The sequence below is a fragment of the Macaca mulatta genome, chromosome 9 (assembly GCF_049350105.2).
Source record: "Macaca mulatta isolate MMU2019108-1 chromosome 9, T2T-MMU8v2.0, whole genome shotgun sequence".
NCBI classification, from domain to species: Eukaryota; Metazoa; Chordata; class Mammalia; order Primates; family Cercopithecidae; genus Macaca; species Macaca mulatta.
In genome coordinates this window covers 134,992,169-135,016,153 of record NC_133414.1, presented here as the reverse complement: position 1 = coordinate 135,016,153, position 23,985 = coordinate 134,992,169, and the positions used below count along the sequence as shown (strand labels likewise).

Here is a 23,985-nt window from a genome sequence, read left to right as displayed (position 1 = left end):
AACGAAACATAACAAATCCTACAGCTGATTTAGCTCGGATGCTACTTTCCTTCATTAACATAAAAAAAGAGTTTGTTCACCCAGACCTTCCTTTAAGACTCTAAAACCCTCTAAGTTATTGCCAAGTTCCTAAGAAAACAGGATAAAACCATTTTACGAAATGGGTTCATTAAGAAAGTTCATTTTAAGCCAGGTGTCCTGAAGCTGAAGTGGATTTTTCCTTTTTCCCTTTTAAATAAATCATAAAATGTAGTTGGTGATATAGTTTGGCTGTGTCCCACCCAAATGTCATCTTGAATTGTAGCTCCCATAATTCCCACTTGTTGGGGGAGGGACCTAGTGGTTATCTTTTCAATCCACTCTTTAAATACTCATTCCCATTAGTGTACATTCCTATAGACTCAAGAACAATGTTGCTGATTTTTTAATTAGAAAGATGTAAAGGTGTAAAAGGGCTCTGGAACCGAAGTGTCAAGGAACTCTGTTATAAAGCCCACAGTTGGCAGCAAGCTATGGTTATGTGATTCCTACTTACCTCACCCCCAAAAACCTTTCTTTGTATCTAGATAGGTATAGAGTAATTATTATTTAATTAATTTTAAATAATTATTTAAAATTGACCTCCAGAGATCAAACTGATAAGAGTGTGGCTCAAGCGTGGCCTTACTATATAAATCACACAGTTGATATAAGCTAGCTAGGTATACAAAGACACTCTTATCAGGCAGGGCATTCCAACAGGTTAGTGGTCATCTTCCCAAAGCTGATCAAGAGCCAACTTCTTTGGAAGCTACAGGGTTTGAACCTCCCAGACTTCCTGAGTTAACTCTTTATTGCATAACAGTTTTAGACAAGATTGGATGTGTTCAGGGTGGTATGACCATAGACTGCTGCGTAAGAGTTTTAGGATAAGAAGGTGTCATACAGGTGATAACCACGGACGTGGGCACAGATTCAGCTCTAGTTCAAGAGCCTCTGCAGCATTTCTATATTTCCTCAGAAAGGTTGTATTGAAAACGATATACAGTCTAACAATGATTCTAACTAGAACAGAGGTTCCAGTTAAAATGAGGTAGAAAGCAGCTATAAATGAAGGTGGGAGAAAAAGATAGGGAGGTTGTTCTTTTCCACTCCTCCCTTAATTGCAGGCCCTGTACTGAAGCAGGGTGAGAAGGAATTCCTGGCAACTGTGGGACCTGCAAGGACCAGAAGAGAGGGAAAGCAGGAGAAAAGGTACAACTCGAGTGGTCCTGAGAAGGAAGTTCCTATAACCACCTTGCTGGGAAGTATACTCCTGTGTAAAAGGCAGGGCATATACAGTAAGAACTCACTCTACTTAAGATAGTCAAAACATCTAAACTGTGGCATTACTAAATGAATGTGCTCAAGAAAATTAGTACTCTAAGTTACTTTTTCTAAAATGTACCTTTCAAATGTGTGTTGGCTCATATTCTGAAAACAGATTTGAAATATGCTCCTAAATATTGAGTTCTTGCATATCATTACTGGTGGGAAGTTTCCAACTGTATCAGTCCATCTTCATGCTGCTGATAAAGACATACCTGAAACCGGGTAATTTATAAAGAAAAAGAGGTTTAATGCACTCACAGTTCCATGTGGCTGGGGAGGCCTCGCACTCATGGCAGAAGAGCAAGGGAGAGGAAAGAGAGAATAAGAGCGAAGTGAAAGGAGCTTCCCCTTATAAAACCATCAGATCTCCCAAGACTTATTCACTCCCACGAGAACAGTATGAGGGAAACTGCCCCCACCATTCAGTTATCTCCCATGGGGTCCCTCGCACAAGAAGTGGAAATTATGGGAGCTACAATTCAAGATGACATTTGGGTGGGGACACAGCCAACCATATCACCAACTATATTTTATGATTTATTTCAAAGGGAAAAGTAAAGCAAAAAACTCATTTGTAATTCATGACAAGAATAATGGATCATATTAAGATTGAAGTCAGCTTTGAACCATAACCACCCTGGCTTTGGAAAAAAGCTTAAGATTGAATGTACTAATTTTCCTTTTTCTGCTGCTCTTAGTTTATGTGATAAAAGCTGTCACCAATCTATCAATTCCATACAACAAACCTGTACTCAACATAATGCCTAATCTCAGCAAGCATGCAGATAGTAGGGAACACAGATATATAAACTGGCAAAGTCTGACACCAAAGGAGAATTATACTACAAAAAAAGTGGTAAGTGCAGCACAGAGGAATTTGTTTAATTCTATAGCAGGATGAAGTAAGCTTGGTTTCACATGATAAATAGGATTTTTCCTACTATTGAAAAAAACGGCATTCTAGGTAGAGGAAACTGGAAGGTAGGCAGGGTTCATAGTATAAAGGACTCTGCCTGCTATGCTAAGGAGTGAAGGTGTTGATTCAGTCAGGAACATCAATCATCAGAAGGAGAAAAGGGCAGTGCAAAGAATGAAATGGAAGGAATGAAAATGACAGCTACTGACAGAAACTCCTGAAATTGTTCAGATGAAGCTAGTGCTTGGAAACAGAAAAAGCGAGATAGGAAAATCTTTCTTTAGGAAAATGAAGACTGGTGGTTTATTGGCTCTATGGAAATAAAGGAAAGGATAGACCATAGGAATCTTTCATTTTCTGATTCCTAGCCATTCAGCTTTATTTAAGGAAGTCAAAATCCAGTTTACAATATTGATATTGCTCATGAAATTGCAGATTAGTTTCTGAAGAGCCTATTTTCCTTCTGACTGTCCACATTTTTAGGATCAATGTTAACTTATGACCACAAGAAGCAGGAAGTACACGACAAAAATAATGACAAAGACAACTTAGAATGAGTCTGAAATATTAAAAAACCTTTGCAAACGAGGACTTTGCAATTCTGCTATGATAGACCTTTGGTGACATTTCTCTCTTCCAATCTTGGTGAATTCACCTACCATACATACATTCTGGTGATTACTTATAGAAAAATACAGTTGGTCATCATTTTTCTTGCTTTGACACAGGTAAACAGAATACAAAGGTTACTCTATTCTCGTTTTTAGCTAGAGGGCACACGACCTAGTACATAAACTCAAATGAAAACATAAGCAAAAAGATTAAAGTAATGTGCCCTGAGTCATGAACCCAGAATAGACAGCTCTGAAACAAAATTAGATTATGGGTGAGCAAAAACGTTATTTCCTAGAGAGGATACCACCTTAAACACAACTTTGGAACTCTAGATTATAGACGAGTGGAATTTCAGAGTTTCCTTTTTTCAAAAGACAGAAAAATAATCTGCACAAGCCTCTACAGGAAGAGGATGAGGGGGCACACTATATACAGTCCCATCCTGTGGGGCATCTAGAAAGTTCCATCTGCTCCCACTATTCTGTATCCATAGCCTTAAGCTCCTTCAAGACTGAATTCACATTCTACTTCAACAGAGTCCTGAGACCCCCTTTCCACACTACTCATGGTGCAGCCCCTGCCTTCGGTCCCTGGGTCTTTCTTGCATTTCAGATTTCTGTCACCCAGAGCGTCCAGTCCTGGCTGCCAGGGTTCCCGCGGCCCGAGGGGCAGGTCACACATGGGGTCAGGGGGTGTCAGCTGAGATGGGCACCCGGCGAAGGCCAGCATGGCTCAATGCCCATCACAGACGCCCTTCAACCCCAAAACCTCATCATCCCCTTCAACCTCCACTCTAACGCGAGAATATGTGTGAGGGAGGCTAGGAGAGTTCGGAGTAAAAATAACCAGAATTGGCAGCGCCTCCACCGCGCTCGCTGCCACAAACGCTGCAGACCCGACGTAGCGGAGGCAGAAAAGGCCCTGGCGTCCCCTCGGGAAAGAACGAGGTCAGGAGTCGGTCTTGCACGCCGCGTAGAGCGACGAGACCACACCTACCTGACACAGACATTCCACACCAGCTCAGCAACGGCAGTCCACGCCGCCTGCTGTTTCTCCACAGCCAACGGCAAAAACACCCTAGTGCCGGCGCGCAGTGCACCGCGCCTGCGCATAGTCTCCAGCGAGCGAGCGAGCGAGCGACGGTCTGCCAGTCCACAGGCTCCGCTCTCCCCCGCTTCCCCGCACACTACGAGCGCCGCGCCTGAGTCCAGCGGGCACATGCGCATGCGTAGCTCTGGTGCCTGCTCTCCCAACCAAAGCCAGAAGTGGCCGGTACTTGAAGCGGAGTGAGCCGGAAGTCGCTTTGCAGCCCACTTTCACGTTGTACCGGCGGAAATTCAAGCACTGGAAGAGAGGTTCCGGGGCTGGGCTGGCCTGACTGAAGGCGGCAGAATGGAGACACGGACCGAGGACCGGGGCCTCATCCGCCGCCCCACGCTGGCCTCTTCTTGGGATGTTGCAGGCGGGGCCCTGACCCACAACCTCCTTCTCACCCGGGCCGGTCTCGGCCCCGGTGACTTCGACTGGGAGGAGCTGCTGGCGCCGCCTGCTCCAGGGTGCGCCGAGCCGACGGGGACGGGGTCGCTACGCGCGGCAACTGCCCCGCTCCTCTGGGAGCTGTGAGGGGAGGCGAGAGGGTCTGAGCCCGGGATCCGGGAGAGCAGTTGGTGCCGGGTCTCTAGTGGGGGAGGGGAGCTGCGAGGTGGTCCGGGGTGGGTCCGGCCGGGAAGGGGCCGAGGCTCCCGGGCGTGAGCGGGGGAAGGTGACCCGGACTCGGAATTTCATAAACGTGCGGGACAGGCGTGACAGCTCCTCAGGGCTGCTGTCAAAGTCAGTCCGCCCACCTACCTTCAAACAAGCCACCACCTCTCCACCAAAATAGGCTGTGTAAAACGTCTAGCTATAGACGACCGTCGTCGACTTAATTTCGAAAAAAATACACTTTTGTCGTTTATTGTGCCCTGCTCCTACTCCTGTGCACACAGTAGGTGTCCAGTAATTTATGTAATTATCCGAGAGTCAATGGCAGGAGATTGAGTACAATGTTGATGATTAAGGGGAAAATGAGAGGGGAAAGCCCTGATGTGTGACACCTCCATTTCCGTGTGAATTCTGTGTTGAGTGCTTGTTGGATGCTTGGGAAGGTGCTTGGACCTCAAGGGCAAGTGGAAGTGAGTTAGAAGAAAGAAGCCCCTGCCGGGCGCGGTGGCTCACGCCTGTAATCCCAGCACTTTGGGAGGCCGAGGCGGGCGGATCACGATGTCAGGAGATCGAGACCATCTTGGCTAACAAGGTGAAACTCCGTCTCTACTAAAAATACAAAAAAATTAGCCGGGCGTGGTGGCGGGCACCTGTAGTCCCAGCTACTTGGGAGGCTGAGGCAGGAGAATGGCGTGAACCCGGGAGACGGAGCTTGCAGTGAGCAGAGATCGCGCCACTGCACTCCAGCCTGAGCGACAGAGAGAGACTCCGTCTCAAAAAAAAAAAGAAGAAGAAGAAAGCAACCTCATGATCTAACAAGTGGGTTATGAGTCATGTTCAGAGAAGTATACTGTGTGATGTTTTCACCAATCTTCCTCTCAGCCAGGATCTGGTGATTTTGAAGAGAAACCTGAACAACCAAGATGAAAAGCCCTGCTTCCTTTACCTGAGGTGTGGCCCTGATGGAGGTGAAGAAATCGCTTCTATTGGCATTTTAAGTTCAGCAAGAAATATGGAAGTGTACTTAGGAGAGGAGTACTGTGGAACCAGTAGGGGCAAGAATGTTTGTACTGTCCTGGATGACAGGTGTGTGGCTTGTACACGGGAAAATGTTCTTCTGAATTAGTGTTTTGAGTTTTCTCACTTTTTGCAATAATTATTGATTCTCTGACATTAATGCCATATGTTATGGGAGAAAAGATAAAAATGTGCCAGTAGGCATAGAAGTTTAGAACTTTAGAGATCTTAAAGACAGTGTAGATCAGCCTGGTTATTTTTTAAATGTTGAAGTTTAGAACTAACAGTGGAGGTGAATTGGTAGGAGGTCATAGCTAGTTAGTGGAAGAGTTTTATTAGAATGAAATTTTGAGAGGTGTGTCTCTTTCCTTAAACTCACAGCAGTCTGTCTTCCAAAAGTTAACTTGGTAGTCAGTCTGGAACTTTGAACACATTTTCTTCTTGGAAGCCCATTAGAAATGGTGGAGGGATCTAAGACTGTGCTACATAAACCTATTTATTAACCTGTAACGCAACTTGTAATTTTTTTTCTTATGAAGATTTTTCCCCAGTGTGTCTTTAATGTAACCCAAAATATGACTGTTTTGTATCCTGCATGTTGGAAACAATTGCTGTGTTTATTGAGCTTTAAAATACAGTCTGGCTACATGGTTGTACCTATGTTGTATAATGTAATTTTCTCATTGAGCCTAGTAAGTGGTAGATGTAGTCATAGGCAATGTGCTTCAGTAATGGATCCCAACTCTTCATGCCTCACCAGGAAAACTGAATCTTAGGATTTAAATATTGTTCTGGAAACATTTATTTGTAAGTGTAAATATTAAAAGTGACAACATATGTAAGTAAAAAAAATTAATTCTTTTTTTATTTTTAGTGAACATGAAAAGGTTATTTTGTACAAAAAATATCTAAAATTGGAGTCCTCCACACATGCTTGTAAAATAAAGGTAAGTTGTCAGTTGTTAACTAATTTGACAACTAAGTTGTTTTTGTACTCTGTGTATGCTTGTTTTCTTTTGGATTAGTAATACAATTAGTCCAACTTGCTTGTTTTTTTTTTTTTTTTTCAAGACAGTATCTTGCTCTGTTGCCCAGGCTGGAGTGCAGCGGGACAATCATGGCTCACTGCAACCTCATCTCCCGGCTCAAGCTAACTTCCCACCTCAGCCTCCTGAGTAGCTGGGACTACAGGCATGCACCACGATGCCTGGTGTTTTTTAATTTTTAGTAGAGATGAGGCTCAGAAATACTTAGTAAACATATAAAAAGAAATTGCTTTTCTAAAAAATTATCAGCCCTTTTTAACATTGTATTAAAAAAAATTTTTTTTTTTTAATTTTTCACCCGGTGACCAGGGAGTAGACTTTTTCTCTTAAAATTTAACGATGAGCCACGTGCAGTGGTACATTTTTATAATCCCAGTTACTCAGGAGGCTGAGGTGGGAGGATTGCTCAAGCCCAGGAGTTCAAGACCAACCTGGGCAACAGAGTGAAACCCCATCTCACTAAAAAAATAATAAAAATAGAATTTGACCATTTATTAACTTTGGATAATGTATTGTTAATATAGTAGTGCTGTGTATTTTGAAGTGTTGGGAAATTGAGCAAAAAACATTTTTAAAAACTCTGTATAGTGGTGGCAAAAACCCATAAGCAGTTTTGGCCCCATTTATAAAAGAATGAAATTGGCCGGGCACGGTGGCTCAAGCCTGTAATCCCAGCACTTTGGGAGGCCGAGATGGGTGGATCACGAGGTCAGGAGATCGAGACCATCCTGGCTAACACGGTGAAACCCCGTCTCTACTAAAAAATACAAAAAACTAGCCTGGGCGAGGTGGCAGGTGCCTGTAGTCCCAGCTACTCGGGAGGCTGAGGCAGGAGAATGGCGTGAACCCGGGAGGCAGAGCTTGCAGTGAGCTGAGATCCAGCCACTGCACTCCAGCCTGGGCGACAGAGCGAGACTCCGTCTCAAAAAAAAAAAAAAAGAAAAAAAGAATGAAATTAGAGAAGTTTCAAGCAAGAGAACCAATAAGTTTAAGGGATTAGACTGTTGTCTTCAGCATGAAAAATATTGTTAAGGTAACTGTTAGTTGTGTCTTCAGAGTCTAGGGATAAGGTAATGAGTTGGAAGTCCTCAGCCCTGAGTGTTAATTCAGTTCTGTCGCTGACTAGTGGATTAGTCTTCGGTAAATTTTGGACCTATCTCGGGTAAAATTAGCTGAAGAAAATTCTTGGATTTTTTTTATCTCTAAAATTCTGTACTTACTATCATTACTTATAGAAGATTGAAACTTATTTTTACAATAAGAAAAAATAAGTGATTTTCACAGGCAGATAGCAAACTCACGGAACTGATTATCCCAAGATGTTGTTTTGGATAGTATATATTAAATAACTTCTAAAACCATTTGAATAAAGTGATATATTCATTCAACAAAGATTTGAGTGCCTCTTAATGTCAGGTACTATACCAGTCATTTAGGAATTAGCAATAAGTAAATAAACTGAAATGTCTGCCCTTATGTTGCTTGTGTTCTAGTGGGCGAGACAGACAATAAGGAGACCAATGAGTATACTAAGTATTATATTTAATGCTGAAAAAGGCCATGGGGTTAAGAAGAGAAAGGGGAACTACAGAGAAGTTGAGAGGTAGGAGGTTAATAGGGTGTTTCCTTAAAATGTTGAAGACAGTCACGTCTTTGGTTCAACACTCAAGAGATCTTGGATCATGAGTCTGTATTGACCTATGTCCTTGTTTGATATATGAACCTGTGTGTGTCTCTGAAGGTGAATGGTTTTTTGTTTTTAAACTGTTCTATGAAAGTACATGGGAATGCAAAGGGTTATTTCAGGGAAACTCTAGGATTGATAGGAAAGCTTGTTCTGACGCAAGGTTTTTGAGCACTTACAAGTTTTTGAGCACTTAGTGGTCGCTACTGGACATTTTAACATATAATCCTCAAAACAACTATGTGAAATCATTGCTACTGTCTTCTCTCATTTTAATCCTGACTCAGATTTAGCATTTGCCCAGGGTCACACAGGTTGTAAGTACCAGAGTCATAATTTAAACTCAGGTTTGTCTGATTCTAAAGCCTGTTCCCTTTCAATTTTGCTACTCTGTTGTCTGTACCACAAATGAAATGTCTCTTGTTTCAGAAATATGGACAGAATAAAATGTTGGATAAACTACAGGGATAGAAGCCAAAAGAGCTAGGTTTCAAGCTGGTCCTTTACTAATTGAGTGTCCTTTAACAAGTTAGAAAATCACCCTTGAAGTCGTCATTTCTATGTGTAATCCAGCAAGCTATGTTACATCATTCTGATATTCTCTTATAGTTCTGAATTTGAAAGGATTGAATTTTACTTATTATTTCAGTAAACATTTTGCATGGGCATCTGGCCAGTCTTATTTTTTGTTAAGTAGCAAGTTGTGGTATGTTAAGGTCTCAGATTGGTAGGTATATTGTAGTTCCCCTTTATCTGCGGTTTTACTTTCCCCGGTTTCCATTACCCACAGTCAGCCGAGGTCCAAACATATTAAATGGAAAATTTCAGAAATAAACAATTCATAAGTTTTAAATTGTGCTTCATTCAGAGTAGTATGATGGAATTTCCTGCCATCCTGCTCAGTCCTGTCTGGAACATGAATCATCCTTTTGTCTAGTGTATCCCTACTGTATATGTTACTGCCCATTAGCCACTTACAGCCAAATGTATCATCAGAAGGTCAGTAGTAGCCTAGTGCTGTATTACAATGCCTATATCATTCACCTCACTCCATCTCATTATGTAGGCATTTTACCATATCACATCATTACAGGAAGGGTAATGAGATGAAGTGAGGTGAATGACATAGGCATTGTAATACAGCACTAGGCTACTATTGACCTTCTGATGATACATTTGGCTATAAGTGGCTAATGGGCAGTAACATATACATAACTTTTATTATATTGTCAAAATTATTCTGTTTTATTATTAAACGCTTACTATACCTAATTTATAAATTAAACTTTATTATAGGTATGTATGTATAGGAAAAAATATAGAGGTTGGTACTATATGCAGTTTCAGGGAGCCACTGGAGGTCTTAGAACACATTCTCCACAGGTAAAGAGGGACTATTGTAGTTTATTTTTAGTTCTTTAAATAGGTAAACGTTTATTTAACCACCTCATTTGTTATTGTACATGAAGTCTTAATTTTTGAAAGGACTCTTTTATTTAAATAGTTCATCTGAGCCTCATGATAAATTGGAATTTTTCCTAACTATTGCTGTTCTAGAGAAAAGTTTAAAATATACTTGAAGTTAGTTTTTAGATTCTTGAATGCTTCACTCTTGTTTAGGTGATACCAAGAAGTGACCTTAAATGATGATTGTTTTTAATATCATTATTTTCTGGAACTTTTGTTTTATAATAGTTGCTCTCCTTTGGCGAAAGGCAGCGTGTGTTCATCAGTAAAGTTGTGGTACACATGAGATCAGTTTTGGCAAATTCTTCAACAAGCTTTCCTGCTCTAGGATCAAGGATAGACCTTGACAAGGTCCAAACCATAATGGAATCCATGGGGTCAAAGTTATCTCCTGGAGCTCAGCAGTTGATGGATATGGTTAGATTTCAGCAGCGGGTAAGTAGAAATGGATTTCTTTCCAGATGCCATTGACAATTTCAGAACGATTGCTTTTTGTAAAGAAATGTATGACTTAAAATTTTCCTTTTATACTGATTTAACTGTTATCTTTTAGTTTTATAGAAGTTAACTTTATAGATTTGCCCTTCTACAAAGTGTTTTGACTACACATTTTCATACTTTTTATGAATTCATTCATTCAGCAAGTTTTTTTTCTTGCAGTGAACAAGGCACTGGTTTGAGCAATTTTGAGTGTGCAAAGATGATCAGTTAGTCTGTAGTCTTTAAGAATTTTTACATTCTGGAGCATGTAAGTGGGGAATGATGAAAACACTAAGGAAAGGCTCACTAAAGGAAGTGGTATTTTATCTAGCCCTTTAAAATGAAGGGTGGGATTAGGCAAGTAAATTAGAAAGAAGGCCATTTCAGACAAAAAATAAGGTGAATAAAATCTTGAATGCTAGAAGAATTTGATATAGCTGAAAAATGAATAGTAGTTCATTTCTCTGAAGCAAAACAGTAATAGGGGAAGTTTAAAGTAGATTTCAGCTAGATCATAAAGAGCTTTGGATCCTACTTTAAATTTGTAGATGTTTTTGACTTATGTTTCGAGAAATGTTAAGCCACTGTCATGTGTAAGGTGAATCTGAAGAAGGTGAGACTATAAGGAGAAGACAAGCTGCACGTTATTCCCCTCATCCAGATAAGAGTGAATGAGGTCTAAGATTGAACATAGTAACATAATGCTGGATTGTGAGATGCTAAAATGATGGAGCCATTGGGACTTGACAGCTAACTTAATATTGGTATTATGATAGAAAAAACAAGTTCAACATGAAATCGAGGCTCTGAAGATGGTGATGCTAATAATATAAATGCAGCCCAAAGGAGGAGGATGCTTGGAGGAAAAAGGAATTTAATTTTCGGAACATTGAGTTTTAGCTGTGAATAAGACATTCCCTGGAAGTATGTTGCAAACATCTGGAAACAGAGGATTAGGAGAAATGGAATGAACTTTCAGTGGCTGGAAGGGAAGTTTAGGGGTGTTCCCACAGTAGCTAACAGGTACTGTGGTGAAGGGAGGGACTGAAGCAAGGAAGAAAGACCCTTGGAGAGTAGCTGCATTTGTAAAGATACAGGGAGAGGAGAAAGGTAACCGGAAATGTAGAAGGCAGCAGTGTGATAGAGTAGCAAGAGAAAGGATTTGATGTTAGGCAAAGTGACTTCAAGCTCTTGTCCTGCCTCTTCTTAGTTCTGCATCCTATGGCAAGTTGATTCATATTTTTTTCAATATGAATTCCTCATATATAAAATCTAAATGATAACACTGTAGGGATCACAGAATTGATGTGAAAATTTTAAATAATGCAAGAACTCCTTGTAGATTTTGTGTGGTTCACAAATATTAATGTCCCAGTATTGTAATATGGGCTGAGTTAAGAGAACCAGGAGAGCTGAAGATTATGGAAACCACAGAAAGAAGAATTTCAAAAAAGATGGAAATGTGTACTTTTCTTCCTCCCACACCATGTTCTCACCTGGACACCTCAGGAGATTCCTAACTGGCCCTCCTGCCCTGCTACAATCCATTCTCCACAATGTACCGAGAATGACCTCAAAGGGTAATTGGATCTCATCCTTCTCCTGTGCAAAGCCCCCTGACTGCTTGCCTCCCTTTGTACTTAGAGTTAATCCTGATTCCTTACCTTGATCTCTAAAATGTAGGCCCTGCTTGCCTTCTCAACTTCATCTCCTGCCATGTTTCCTTGGGTAGCTTGCTCCAGACATTCTGATGTTTATATTCCATAAATATCTAAATATATTCCCACCTCCAGACCTTTGCACTCATAACTGCTCTCTGTGTCCAGAACCCCCTCTCTGTGATACTTCTGTATCTGCATTTTTCTTATTCAGATCTCATTTTAATGTTACATCGTTAATGACAACTTTATTAGCCAACCAGTGTAAAGTAGCATGTACCTCCAAATCCATATCAGTTTCATCAGTGCTCTTTTGACCACTTTGTTGTTGTTTTTGTATTGGTTGCATGTTTATCTCACTAAAAGATAAGCTTCATGCAAACAAGACTTATGTGTCTTGTTTATGGCTCCAAGTACATATACACAGTCATGCGTCAATTCACAGTGGGGATATGTTCTGAGAACATAGGTGATTAGGGGATTTCATGGTTGTGAAACCATCATAGTATGTACTTGCAGAATCCTAGATCATATAGCCTACTATCTACCTAGGTTACAAACCTGTATAGCATGTTACTTTACAGAATACTCTAGGCAGTTATAATGGTAAGGATTTGTGTATCTAAACATAGAAAAGGTACAGTAAAAATGTAGTATGCAAGATGAAACATGGCACGCCTCTGTAGGGCACTTACCAGGAACTAATCTCGCAGGACTAGAAGTTACTCTAGGTAAGTCAGTAACTGAATATGAAGGCCTAGAACATTACTGTACACTGCTTTAGACTTTATAAACACTGTACATTTAGGCTATGCTAAATTTTTTAAAGCATTTCTTATTTTTCAATAATAAATTAACCTTAGCTTATTGTAATTTTTTTTTTTTTTTTTTTTTTTGAGACAGTCTTCTTCTGTCGCCCAGGCTGGAATGCAGTGGCATGATCTTGGCTCACAGCAACCTCTGCCTTTCTTCTCCCTCAGCCTCCCTAGTAGTAGTAGCTGGATTGCAGGCACATGCCGCCACACCAGACTAATTTTTTATTTTTAGTAGAGATGGTGTTTTGCCATGTTGGCCAGGCTTGTCTTGAACTCCAGGTTCTCAGGTGATCCACCCTCCTCAGCCTCCCAAAGTGCTGGGTGGGATTACAGGCGTGAGCCACCATGCCCAGCCTATTGTAACTTTTTAACTTTTTACACTTAAATTTTAAAAAAGTTTTTGACTCTTTTGTAGTAGCACTTAGCTTAAAACACAAACTCATTATATAGCTGTAAAAATATATTTGGTTTCTTTATATCCTTTTTCTATTAAGCTTTTTTTGTATTTTTTTTTTAATTTTTAAACTTTTTTGCTTAAAACAAAGACACAAACATTCACATTAGCCTAGGCCTACAGAGGGTCAGGATCATAAGTATCACTGTCTTTCACCTCCATATCTTGCCCCACTGGAAGATCTTCAGGGACAGTAATACCCATGGAGCTGTCATATTGTATAATAACAATGTCTTCTTCTGGAAGACCTCCCAGAGGACCTGCCTGAGGTGGTTTTACAGTTAACTTTTAGAATATATAAGCAGAAGGAATATACTTTAAGACTAAAAATATAGTATCATAAATACATAAACCAGCAACATAGTCATTTATTATTATTATTATTACTGTGTAGTATATGGTGTACATAATTGTACATGCTATGCTTTTTTTTTTTTTTTTTTTTTTTTTTTTTGAAACGGAGTTTCGCTCTGTTGCCCAGGCTGGACTGCAGTGGCACAATCTCGGCTCACTGCAAGTTCCGCCTCCCGGGTTTATGCCATTCTCCTGCCTCAGCCTCCCGAGTAGCTGGAACTACAGGCGCCCACCACCTCGCCTGGCTAGTTTTTTTGTATTTTTTTTTTTTTAATAGAGAGGGGGTTTCACCGTGTTAGCCAGGATGGTCTTAATCTCCTGACCTCGTGATCCGCCCGTCTCAGCCTCCCAAAACATGCTATGCTTTTATGACTGGCAGTGCAATAGGTTGGTTTACACCAACATTGCCACAAACACGTGAGTAATGTGTTACTGTGATGCCACTTGGCGATTGGAATTTTTTAGCTCCATTATAATCTTATGGGACTACTGTCATATGTGGGTCCATTGTTGACCAAAACTTTGTAATGTGACACATACATACATATATATGTGTGTGTGTGTATGTGTGTATATACTTGTATATATACATGTATGTATGTGTGTATATGCACACACACCTATTGAATTGATCAACTGTTTCTTGGAGATCCTCGGGGAGTAAGTATGAATAGTGACGAGACATGAACCAAGTTGTGAGGGATTAGGTAGTAAGGTATTTAGGTAGTAACTGGGTATATGGGATGTGGAGTTACTAAGTGCACACAGCTTTTTTTTTTCAAGTTTAGAGATAAAGAGGAAATTAGAAGATACTTTTGTAAAGGAATATTGAAGATAAATGAAGACTTTGACAAGTTGTGAGATTTGAGCTTTATTAAGAATTTATTTAGGGCAGTGTATTTTTTCAAGTACAGTCCATCATTGAACACCTGTGTCAGAATCCTTTGGAAGGTCTTCAAAATGCAGATTCCTGGCCCTCACTACTCATTCCCAGAGGGTGGGGTCCAGGAATCAGTGTTTTAAACAGTCATGTCTAAGTGAGTTTTATGTACATTGTAGTTTAATAGTAACTCTTTTAATGGAAGATTTTTAAAAGGAAGCAATTGTTTGTGAACAAATTTTGGAAACAATTAGAGAATATTAGTTTACTGTCTGATTTCTCTATTTTAAAATCTTGACTTTAGGAAAAAATAAAACTAGATGTATTTTTATTTTGGCCGTGTCTTTAAATTTTTATAGTTTTATTTATAAGTAATTTTTCTTCACCATGAATTTTAACCAACACGGCCACCTGAGAATTCTTCATTTCCTATGGTGGCATGTAGATGTATCTGAATTTCTTGATATTTAATCCAAAGAGAAAAGATCATCTAAAGAGCTCTCATCTCAGAAAATGACCTTTTTAAAATTGTGGTAAGAATACTTAACATGAGATCTACCCTCTTAACAAATTTTTAAATGTACAATATGGTGTTGTTAACTATAGACCCTATTGTACAGAAGGTCTGTAAAACAGATTCATCTTGTAAAGCTGTAACTTTATACTCACTGAATAGCAATTCCTCGTTTCTCCTTCCCCCCATCTCCTAGCAACCACCATTCTACTCTCTCTTTCTAAATTTAATTATTTTAGATACGTCACATTAGTGGAATCATCCATTATTTATTCTTCTGTACCTGGCTTATTTCACTTAGCATGTATTCCAGATTGATCATATTGTCACATGACAAAATATCCTTCTTCTCAAAGGCTGAATGGTATTTCATTGTATGATATTCATTCAATGATATTTCATTTTCTTTATCAATACATCAGTCAGTGAACATTTAGGTTGTTTCTGTATCTTGGCGGTTGTGAGTACTGCTGCAGTGAACATGGGAGTGCAGATAATCTTTTTGAGATCCCAATTTCAGTTCTTCTGGATATACGCCCAGAAGTGGGATTGTTAGATCATATAGTAGTTCTATTTTTAATATTTTGAGGAGCCTCCATACTGTTTTTCATCACTACTGTACTATTTTACATTCTTAACCAATGACTAATTTTCATAATCAGTGAATTTTTATAAACAGAATATTGTATGTCAGAAAGGAAAAATTTACATAGCAAATACCTTTACATGTAGATTTTTCTGTTTAAATGTTCTGCCTCCTTAATGTTCACCCGTAATTTTGATATTGACTGTAGTGTAAATATTATTACTTTTAATGTAGTTTTCCACTGTACATTTTGTTTTGAAATGTCATAGAGAAATAAATGGACTTTCCTGTTATAACTGAATAACTTCCTTTGAGCTTATGGGGAGTTGTCCAATGTTAACATTTTGTAATTTTACTTAATTCATCTTATTCCAGGAATATTTAAATATTCAGGTTTATTCAAAACTTGCATTTTATAAAACAAGATAAACTTATAATAGGTTAACATTTCTCTATAAAGAGCACTTTTCCAAAGTGCAGTTTGTAAAAAGTTAGATGGGGACATGACATTACAAATCTTCCCCCAGCTTCCCTGGCCCTTATTTTTCTCCTTTCCGCTTTATTTTTCCCTAAAGTATTTATCACCATCTCCATTTCATGATACATTTTTTCTTTCTTTTCTTTTATTTTTTTCTCTTCTTTCTTCCTTCTTCACTTCTTTTCTCTTTCTCTTACTTTCTTTCTTTTATTTCCCCTTTTTCCTTCTTTTCTTTTGTAGTTTGTCATACAGGTTCTGTGAGGTCAGGGATTTTAATTTATTTTGTTCACTGCTTTATTTCCAGTGCTTGAAACAACACCTAGCACAGAGTAGATTCCTGGTAAATATCTGTTGAATAAATGAATGTTGTTCTGGCTTAGTTTAGTAATAACTTTTTAGAATATCTGTAAGTATATGAACTGAGTTTCTTCAGCTAATTTACATATTGCTTTTTCAGTCTGTTCCACCAGCTGTTGAACAGCAATAAGTGTGGGATGATACCCCCTGATAAGAATCTATAGTAGACTTTTATGTTTTGAATTTAGAGTAGAGCCATATGCCTTAACACTTAGGCTAGAGGTATTTTCTTTTATCTAAAGGAAAAATTAAAGAGCATAAAAGGGAGATATTGTAATCATCCTTTCAAGGTAAGCCAGAATCTTCTCAGGAAATAATACTGCATAAGCAGTTGAATTGAGGCTGCAAAACAACTCTCATTATCCTGGGAATTCTTAACCCAGCCAGAAGTAGCTAATTTCAGTCATTGAAAATGTCACAAATGTATCCATAGAGCATCTAACTTTAAATAGCGTAATTATCTGTGTAGTTTCCAGGAAAAATTCATTGCAAAAGAGTCTACTGGATAAAAGTCAGTGACTTACCATATTTTGACAGTTGGGAATGATATAATTGAATTTTAAGAAACTTATCTGTTCTTGTGACTCAGTTGAGAGTAGTACATTTTATTATCATAAAGAGAATTTGTAGTGGAAACGTTAGTGTCAGTGCAGTTTGACTATTCATGCTAGTATTTATTTAATATTTTATTTTGGGAAAAACTACAATGAAATAATTGAAAGTCATGACTGGAGTTAAGTGGCCTGCATTCATGTCCCAATTCTGCCACTTACTGGCTGGTTACCTTGGCTACGTACCTTTAGCCTTGGTCTCCTCAGCTTAATATTGGGATAGTATTAGTGGCCTACTTTATAAGGATGTTTTGAGGATCAAATGAAACAATACACAGTGCCCAACTCATAGTAATTACTCCAAAAGTTAGCTGTCAGTATTATTAATATTAACATTTACTTGTTTACTTTGTTTAGAATTGTATTCCCATTGGAGAGCAGCTTCAGTTGGTGTTGGGCAATTCTGGATACAAGCATATGATTGGACTACAATCCTCATCTACCTTAGGAGCCTTAGACAAGTCATCCTCCACACCTTTTCCTTTTAGAACTGGATTGACATCTGGGAATGTGACTGAAAACTTACAAACTTACATTGATAAAAGTACACAACTACCTGGTGGAGAGAATTCTACCAAGCTTGATGAGTGTAAAATTGTGCCTCAAAACCATTCCCTTCTTGAAAATGATCTTAAAAATGCAATGTCCTCTTTCTTACCAAAGAAAGCAAGTGACAACTCAAATATACCTAACTCTGAGTTGCTACCTTTTCTCCAGAATTTATGTAGTCAAGTTAATCATCTCCGTGTGGGAAATAAGACCGAGTGTCAGGAAAACATCACCAAGCACGGCGAACGCATTCTTGGTGTTGGGTAAGTATTATTTTAAGACATGTGAAGTTTTGATTTGGTAGGTGGAAAAATCAGATAAAAGGAAACAGATTTGTCTCAATGAGTACTCCTAAAATGCGTTTCCAGAGAAAATTTTAGCAAGTTTTACATTTTACCATTAACACTTAAAGGGGATAACTAATGGATTACTTTGAAAGAAGTCCCTATAACTGGAGGTTTTGCACACTTCTCAGGCATTTTGTGGAAGGGTCACAAGTATTAGTTCACAGTTGGAATAGAAAGTAATTTGCATGAATGGAAGGGAGCTGTGGGAATCATAATCTTTATGTTGTTTTTATATATTTGTACTATTTTGTGCCTGGGTATGTTAAGCATGTCATTGTGACATTTTCCTTGAAGATTATGTTTGATCTAGGCAAATTCCTGAATTATTAAAAAACTATATTACGATAATAATAATTTGTAGTTAACAGGCTATTATCCCCAGTCTCTTAATCCCTTATTTTGGCAGTACATATTTGATTAAGAGGTAGCTAAGTATTTAGTATGTTCCTAATTGCTTAATATATAGTGTGTCAAAATGGTGTTCTAGACTAGAATTCAGGACTCTAGGTGTGGTTTTGGCTTAAACATGTTGCCACACTGTTTAATATTCTTTAGCGTAAGAGATTTTATTTGAAAATGAGGTAGTTGGATTATTTTGTAACTAAACACCACTAACAACCAGCAGGATTGAGTTGACATTTGTAGAGAACTCTACCAACAATAGGAGAATATACACTTTTTTCAAGCATCTATGGAAGATTTGCAAAGATAGATTATATCTTGAGTCACAAAGCAAATGTGACCAAATTCAAGAGGATTGAAATAATACAATGTATGTTTTCTGACCATAAATGAATCTTACTAGAAATCAATAAAAGACAACAAAATTTCCAGATTTTGGGGAATTACACAGTATTCTTAAGTTTATGGTTCAAGAAAAAGTCTAGATAGAAATTAAACGTATTACACAGAAATGAATGAAAATACAACACATCAAAATTTGTGGGATGCAGTTAAAGAAGTGTTGATAAGGATACTTATAGCACTAAATGATTACCTTAGAAAAGAGGATTGTTCTCAAATCAGTAGCATAAAACTACAATTCAACCAAAATAAAATAATCTGAATAGTCCTATGACCATTAAAGAAATTGAATTTACAATTTTAAAGCCAAGCAAACTGAACTAAAAGCAAGCAGAAAGAAGGAAATAATAAAGAACAGAAATCAATTTAACTGAAAACAAGCAAAGTCAGTGAAGCCAAAAGCCAGTTCTTTGAAAATTTCAATAAAATTGATAAACTTCTAACAAGACTATCAACAGATAAAAAGAGAGAAGATACAATCATCAGTATCCGGAATGTAATGAGATGTCACTACTGATCCTAAGGCCATTAAAAGATAACAAGGAAGGGAATATTACAAACAAATTTATGCTCATAAATTTGACAACTTAGGAGAAATGGATTAATTTCCCCAAAACTACAAACTACCAACCAAACTCAGCCAACATGAAATAAGTAATAGAATAGTCCTATAACCACTAAAAATACTTAATTAATGATTGGAAAGCTCATGAAAAAGAAATATCCAGGCCCAGATGGCTATACTGGAGGTTTCCACTGAACATTTAAAGAACATCAATTTTACATGCTTTCAAAAACTAGAAGAGGAGGGAAGATGTTCCAGCTCATTCTGTGAAGTCAGTATTAGCCTGACACCAAACTAGAATGCCCCCCAAAATTAACATACACAAAAATACATGTAAATTTATGTAAATATGTAAATCTATAAACAGTACTTATACAGTATATGAAAAAATTTATAAACCTAACAAAATATATACAAGATATGTAAACTGGAAAATATAAAATACTGATGAAGGAAAGAAAAGCCCTAAAAACTGGAGAGACATACCATATTCATGGATTTGAAGATACAACATAGTAAAAGCCTCAATTCTCTCCTAGTTAATATATAAATTTAATGCAATTCCTATGAAAAATCAAGCATGATTTTTTATAAATATGAATGAGATGATTCTAAAATTTAGAAATGGGGAACTTTTTTAAATGAAAAGATAAAGGAACTGTAAAAATTTTTGAAAAAGTATAAGAGAAATCACTACTTGATTTCAAGACATATAGCCACAGTATTCAACACTGTTATTGTCAGAGGGATAGACTTATAGATGGATAGCACAGAAATAACTCTACACAAGTACACCAACTGATGTTTGACAATGCAAAAATAATTCGATAGAGGTAGAATTGTGTTTTTAACATGTGCTGGAGCAGTTGGATATCCACAGGCAAAAAATGAATTGTGGCTTAAACCTTATACTTTATGCAAAAATTAACACAAAATTACTTATAGACTAAAATGTAAAATATAAAACTATAAAGCTTTTCTATGGGAGAAACTCTAGGGACCTAGGACTAGTAAATGAGTTATCAGATATGACATCAAAAGCATGATCCATAAAATAAAAAACTGATACATTGGGCCCCATCAAAATGTAAAACTTTTGTCTGTGAAAGACCCTGTTAAGGGAATTAAAATACAAACTGGGAGAAATTCTTTGCAAAGTACAAATCCAGCAAATGACCTGTATCTGAAGTACATGAAGAACTCTCAAAACTAAGAAAATAAAAATAAAACCTAATAATCCAATTCAACCATGGGCAAAAGAATAGTCATTTCAACAGACAGGATATACAAGTAGCAAATAAGCACACGGAAAGTTGATCAACACTGATTTCATGACTATTAGGGAAATGCATATTAAAACCACAAGGTATCACTACATATTTGGATGGCTAAATTTTAAAAATGGTAACAATACCAAATGCTGACAAAGATGTGTGGGAACTGGATCTCTCATACATTGTTGGTAGGAATATAAAATGGTACAGTCACTCTAAAAATTATTTTGACAATATCTTAAAAACTAAACATACAGTTACCATACAACCCAGCAGTTATACTCCTGGACATCCCAGAGAAATGAAAGCTCAGGTCTACACAGAAACTTGTACACAGTTGTTAATTAGACACTTTCTTTGTAATATCCCAAAAGTCTCAACTAAAATGTCTTAGCAATAGGTGAATGGTTAAACTGTGGTACATCCATATCATGCAATGCTGATGAGCAGTAAAAAACAACATGGACATCTCTCAAAGGCGTTTTGCTGAGTGACAAAAGATAATCTCAAAAGGTCACATACTGTATGATCTCACTTCTATAACATTTTCAAAATAATAAAATTGTGGAGATGAACAACATGTTGATGGTTACCGGGTATTAGGGAAAGAAGATTTTAGGGAAGTAGATATGACAATAGAGGGGTAGCAGGAAGGAGATCATTGTAGTTAAAGAATGGTTCTGCCTCTTGATTATGGTTGTGGTTAAGTATGTGTACATGTGATAAAATGGCATAGAACTATACACACACATACTAATATCAATTTCCTGGTTTTGATATTGGATTATAGGTAGATAAGATGTAACCATTGGGAGGATTGGATAAAGGGCACTGAGAAACTAGTATCTTTGCAACTTTCTGTGAATCCATAATTATTTCAAAATAAAAGAGTTTCCTAAAAACTCTCTTTGGTGTATTCTAGAGTAGTAGTTCTCAGACTTTTGTTCTTTACACTCTTAAAAATAATTGAGGACTCCAATAAACTTATGTAGGCTACATAAAAATATTTGTTTAAAAATAACAATAAACCCACTGTGTATTAACATAAATAACAGTCTTTATGAAAAAAAGCCAGATTTTAAAATTTTATTGAGAATAGTATTATTTTAAATGTACGTGAATCTATACATAATAGCTTTTGGCTGCCTTATATATATTGAATCATACATGTATAGTCAAATATAACTAGTAAGAGTACAGTAGGAATACTGAGAACAGAGTGGATTAATCTCTGAAAAAGCATATATTTATACACTAAATCTCTACTCCTTTGTGAAATTTTAGGAAAGAGAAGAATACACAACTACAGATTCTGTTAGTCATCAGAGCAGTAACATATATTTTGTAGCCTCTTTCATGAGTATGAGGATGAAAAAGTCAAATAATATCTTAGTATAAACCTACTTGTGACCTCAGTGAATTCCCAAAAGAATCATGGAGACCCCAAGGTTCTGCGGACCACATTCTCTGAGAGTTCCTGTTCTTACTTTGAGACAGAGTCTTGTTTTATCACCCAGGCTGGAGTGCAGTGCCGCAATCTCGGCTCACTGTAGCCTCTGTCTCCTGGGTTCAAGCGATCCTCCCAGGTAGCTGGGACTACAGGCGCCCACCACCATGCCCAGCTAATTTTTGTAGTTTTAGTAAGGGACAGAGTTTCACCATGTTGGCCAGGCTGGTCTCGAACTCCTGACCTCAAGTGATCCACTCACTTTGGCCTCCCAAAGTGCTGGGATTACAGGCGTGAGCCACCGTGCCTGTCCCGAGACTGACTATTCTAATGTTCATGGTGAATGTTAGAAATTGATGTTCTTTTTATTTATTTTGTTAGTTTGCCCATTCTAGTTAAATTCTCAAGTGTTTTATATCAGGTTAAAAATAATAAACTACCTTCCAGTAGTTTAGTAAGGTTGTTTGTATGAAGGAAGAAAAACTTTATAGGGTTGCTTGGGGAAGTATTAGAAAATACACATGTTGACTTTAGAAGAAAATTGGGCAAGATCAGTTTTGATTTGGAGCTCAAAATCAAAAAGACCCTTTCTAAAGACTTGCTCTTTGGGGGTTCCTTTTCACTTTTATATTTCTGTTCAATTGTATACTAAAAAAGAATTAAACAATAATGTGTTGGGCATTTAGGGCTGTGGTTGCCTATTGTGGATGTATATTAGAACCTAGAAATGCATTGTAAGAAGACAGAACACGCTGTGGAGACAAATCTCAGCAATTTATGTTGGCTGCTCGTTTTATAAGCTTGGTTGATTTTGTTGTAATATTAGGGAAAATTTACATATTTTTAAAAATGTATTTTTAGAATGGAAGAGCAACCTGTTTGCTCCTACTTGGAAAAGATTCTTTCTAAAAATATGGAACTGATGGAAAAGAAACTTATGGATTACATTGACCAGCGAATATATAAACTCCAGGAGCACATTGATGATAAGATTGCTTTGTTAATGGATTTGCTGCAAAATCCCAACTCCCCGCCCACTGGGATACCTCTGAGACATTATGACTCTGGAGAAAGACTTTCAAATGGAGAAAGATAAGCTCTCAACATAAACAGTGTACTGCAGATATTTATTACATATTTATTACAAAGCCAAAACCCAAAAATATTTATAAAAAGCAAGTATTTAATGTCCTTTGAGGGATCATTGTCTTACACAAAGTGACCTCAGTTTTCATTTTTACTACACTTGTTATTTTAAATCCAGTACTGTACACCAAGTTAATATGATACAGTCAAATTATTTTTGCTCACGATATTTTTCAGTCTTACAGAAATGTATGTATACTTGGGTTGAGTTCAAAATGCTTGAGGATTTCTAATACAGTTCATTAGTTTGTATTGTATATGTGTTTAAGTATAATTTTTATTTATATGAATATCTTATAGTCTTAGAAGTATGAAAAATAATGCTTAGAGTATTTGATTTTTTTTCTTTTTCTAATTGTCTTGGAAAATTGGATACTTAAGACTTGGAGCCTTTAATTCAGATTACCAGTTTACGTTTTGTATTACTTATCTGAGATAATGAATAAGATGTGATATTTGGCATGTGTAAAATTAGTTCACTCTGGGGCTGTTAATATTATTTGTTTCATTACAGAGTAGCTGTAGGTAGGAAAGTAAACATCAGAACCAGCCTAGTCCTTGTTATGATTAGTACTTTGGATTTGATGTTTCCTGTAAAACAGATGCAGTCATCTTGTTTGACCTCAGTAACAACTCCAGACAGTGTAAGAAAACCTCTCCTTTTGAGCTGATACGGGTTTTCTCCCCAGAATCCTTTTCTGGCATGTTTATTGTATGAAATACTGAGGCTCTCCATTTAAGGATGAACACATATGAGTCAAGGGATTGCAATTCTCTCTGATAGGCTTAGGTTTTGGATCTTGTAACTATTGTATATGCATTGAAGTGTGATATATTTGCATATAAAAATAAATGCACCTGCTCTGGGAA

General features: G+C 37.5%; 1 protein-coding gene and 1 long non-coding RNA gene across 4 annotated transcripts in view; one reads left to right on the top strand and one right to left on the bottom strand.

Annotated features, from left to right (window-relative positions):
• Positions 1–4,169, bottom strand: part of LOC144331360 (uncharacterized) — a 12,055-nt gene extending 7,886 nt beyond the window's left edge. For all 3 annotated transcript variants that reach the window (XR_013398443.1, XR_013398445.1, XR_013398444.1), the window contains exon 1: positions 3,878–4,169. This is a non-coding gene — a long non-coding RNA (uncharacterized LOC144331360). The remainder of the gene's footprint in view (positions 1–3,877) is intronic.
• On the top strand, positions 4,100–23,985 carry C9H10orf88 (chromosome 9 C10orf88 homolog). Its single transcript, NM_001194291.3, is given in 6 exon segments — positions 4,100–4,437; positions 5,465–5,668; positions 6,474–6,546; positions 10,025–10,231; positions 17,341–17,795; positions 22,831–23,985. Coding segments are annotated over 6 exon segments (1,338 nt in total). The 5' UTR covers positions 4,100–4,273; the 3' UTR covers positions 23,066–23,985.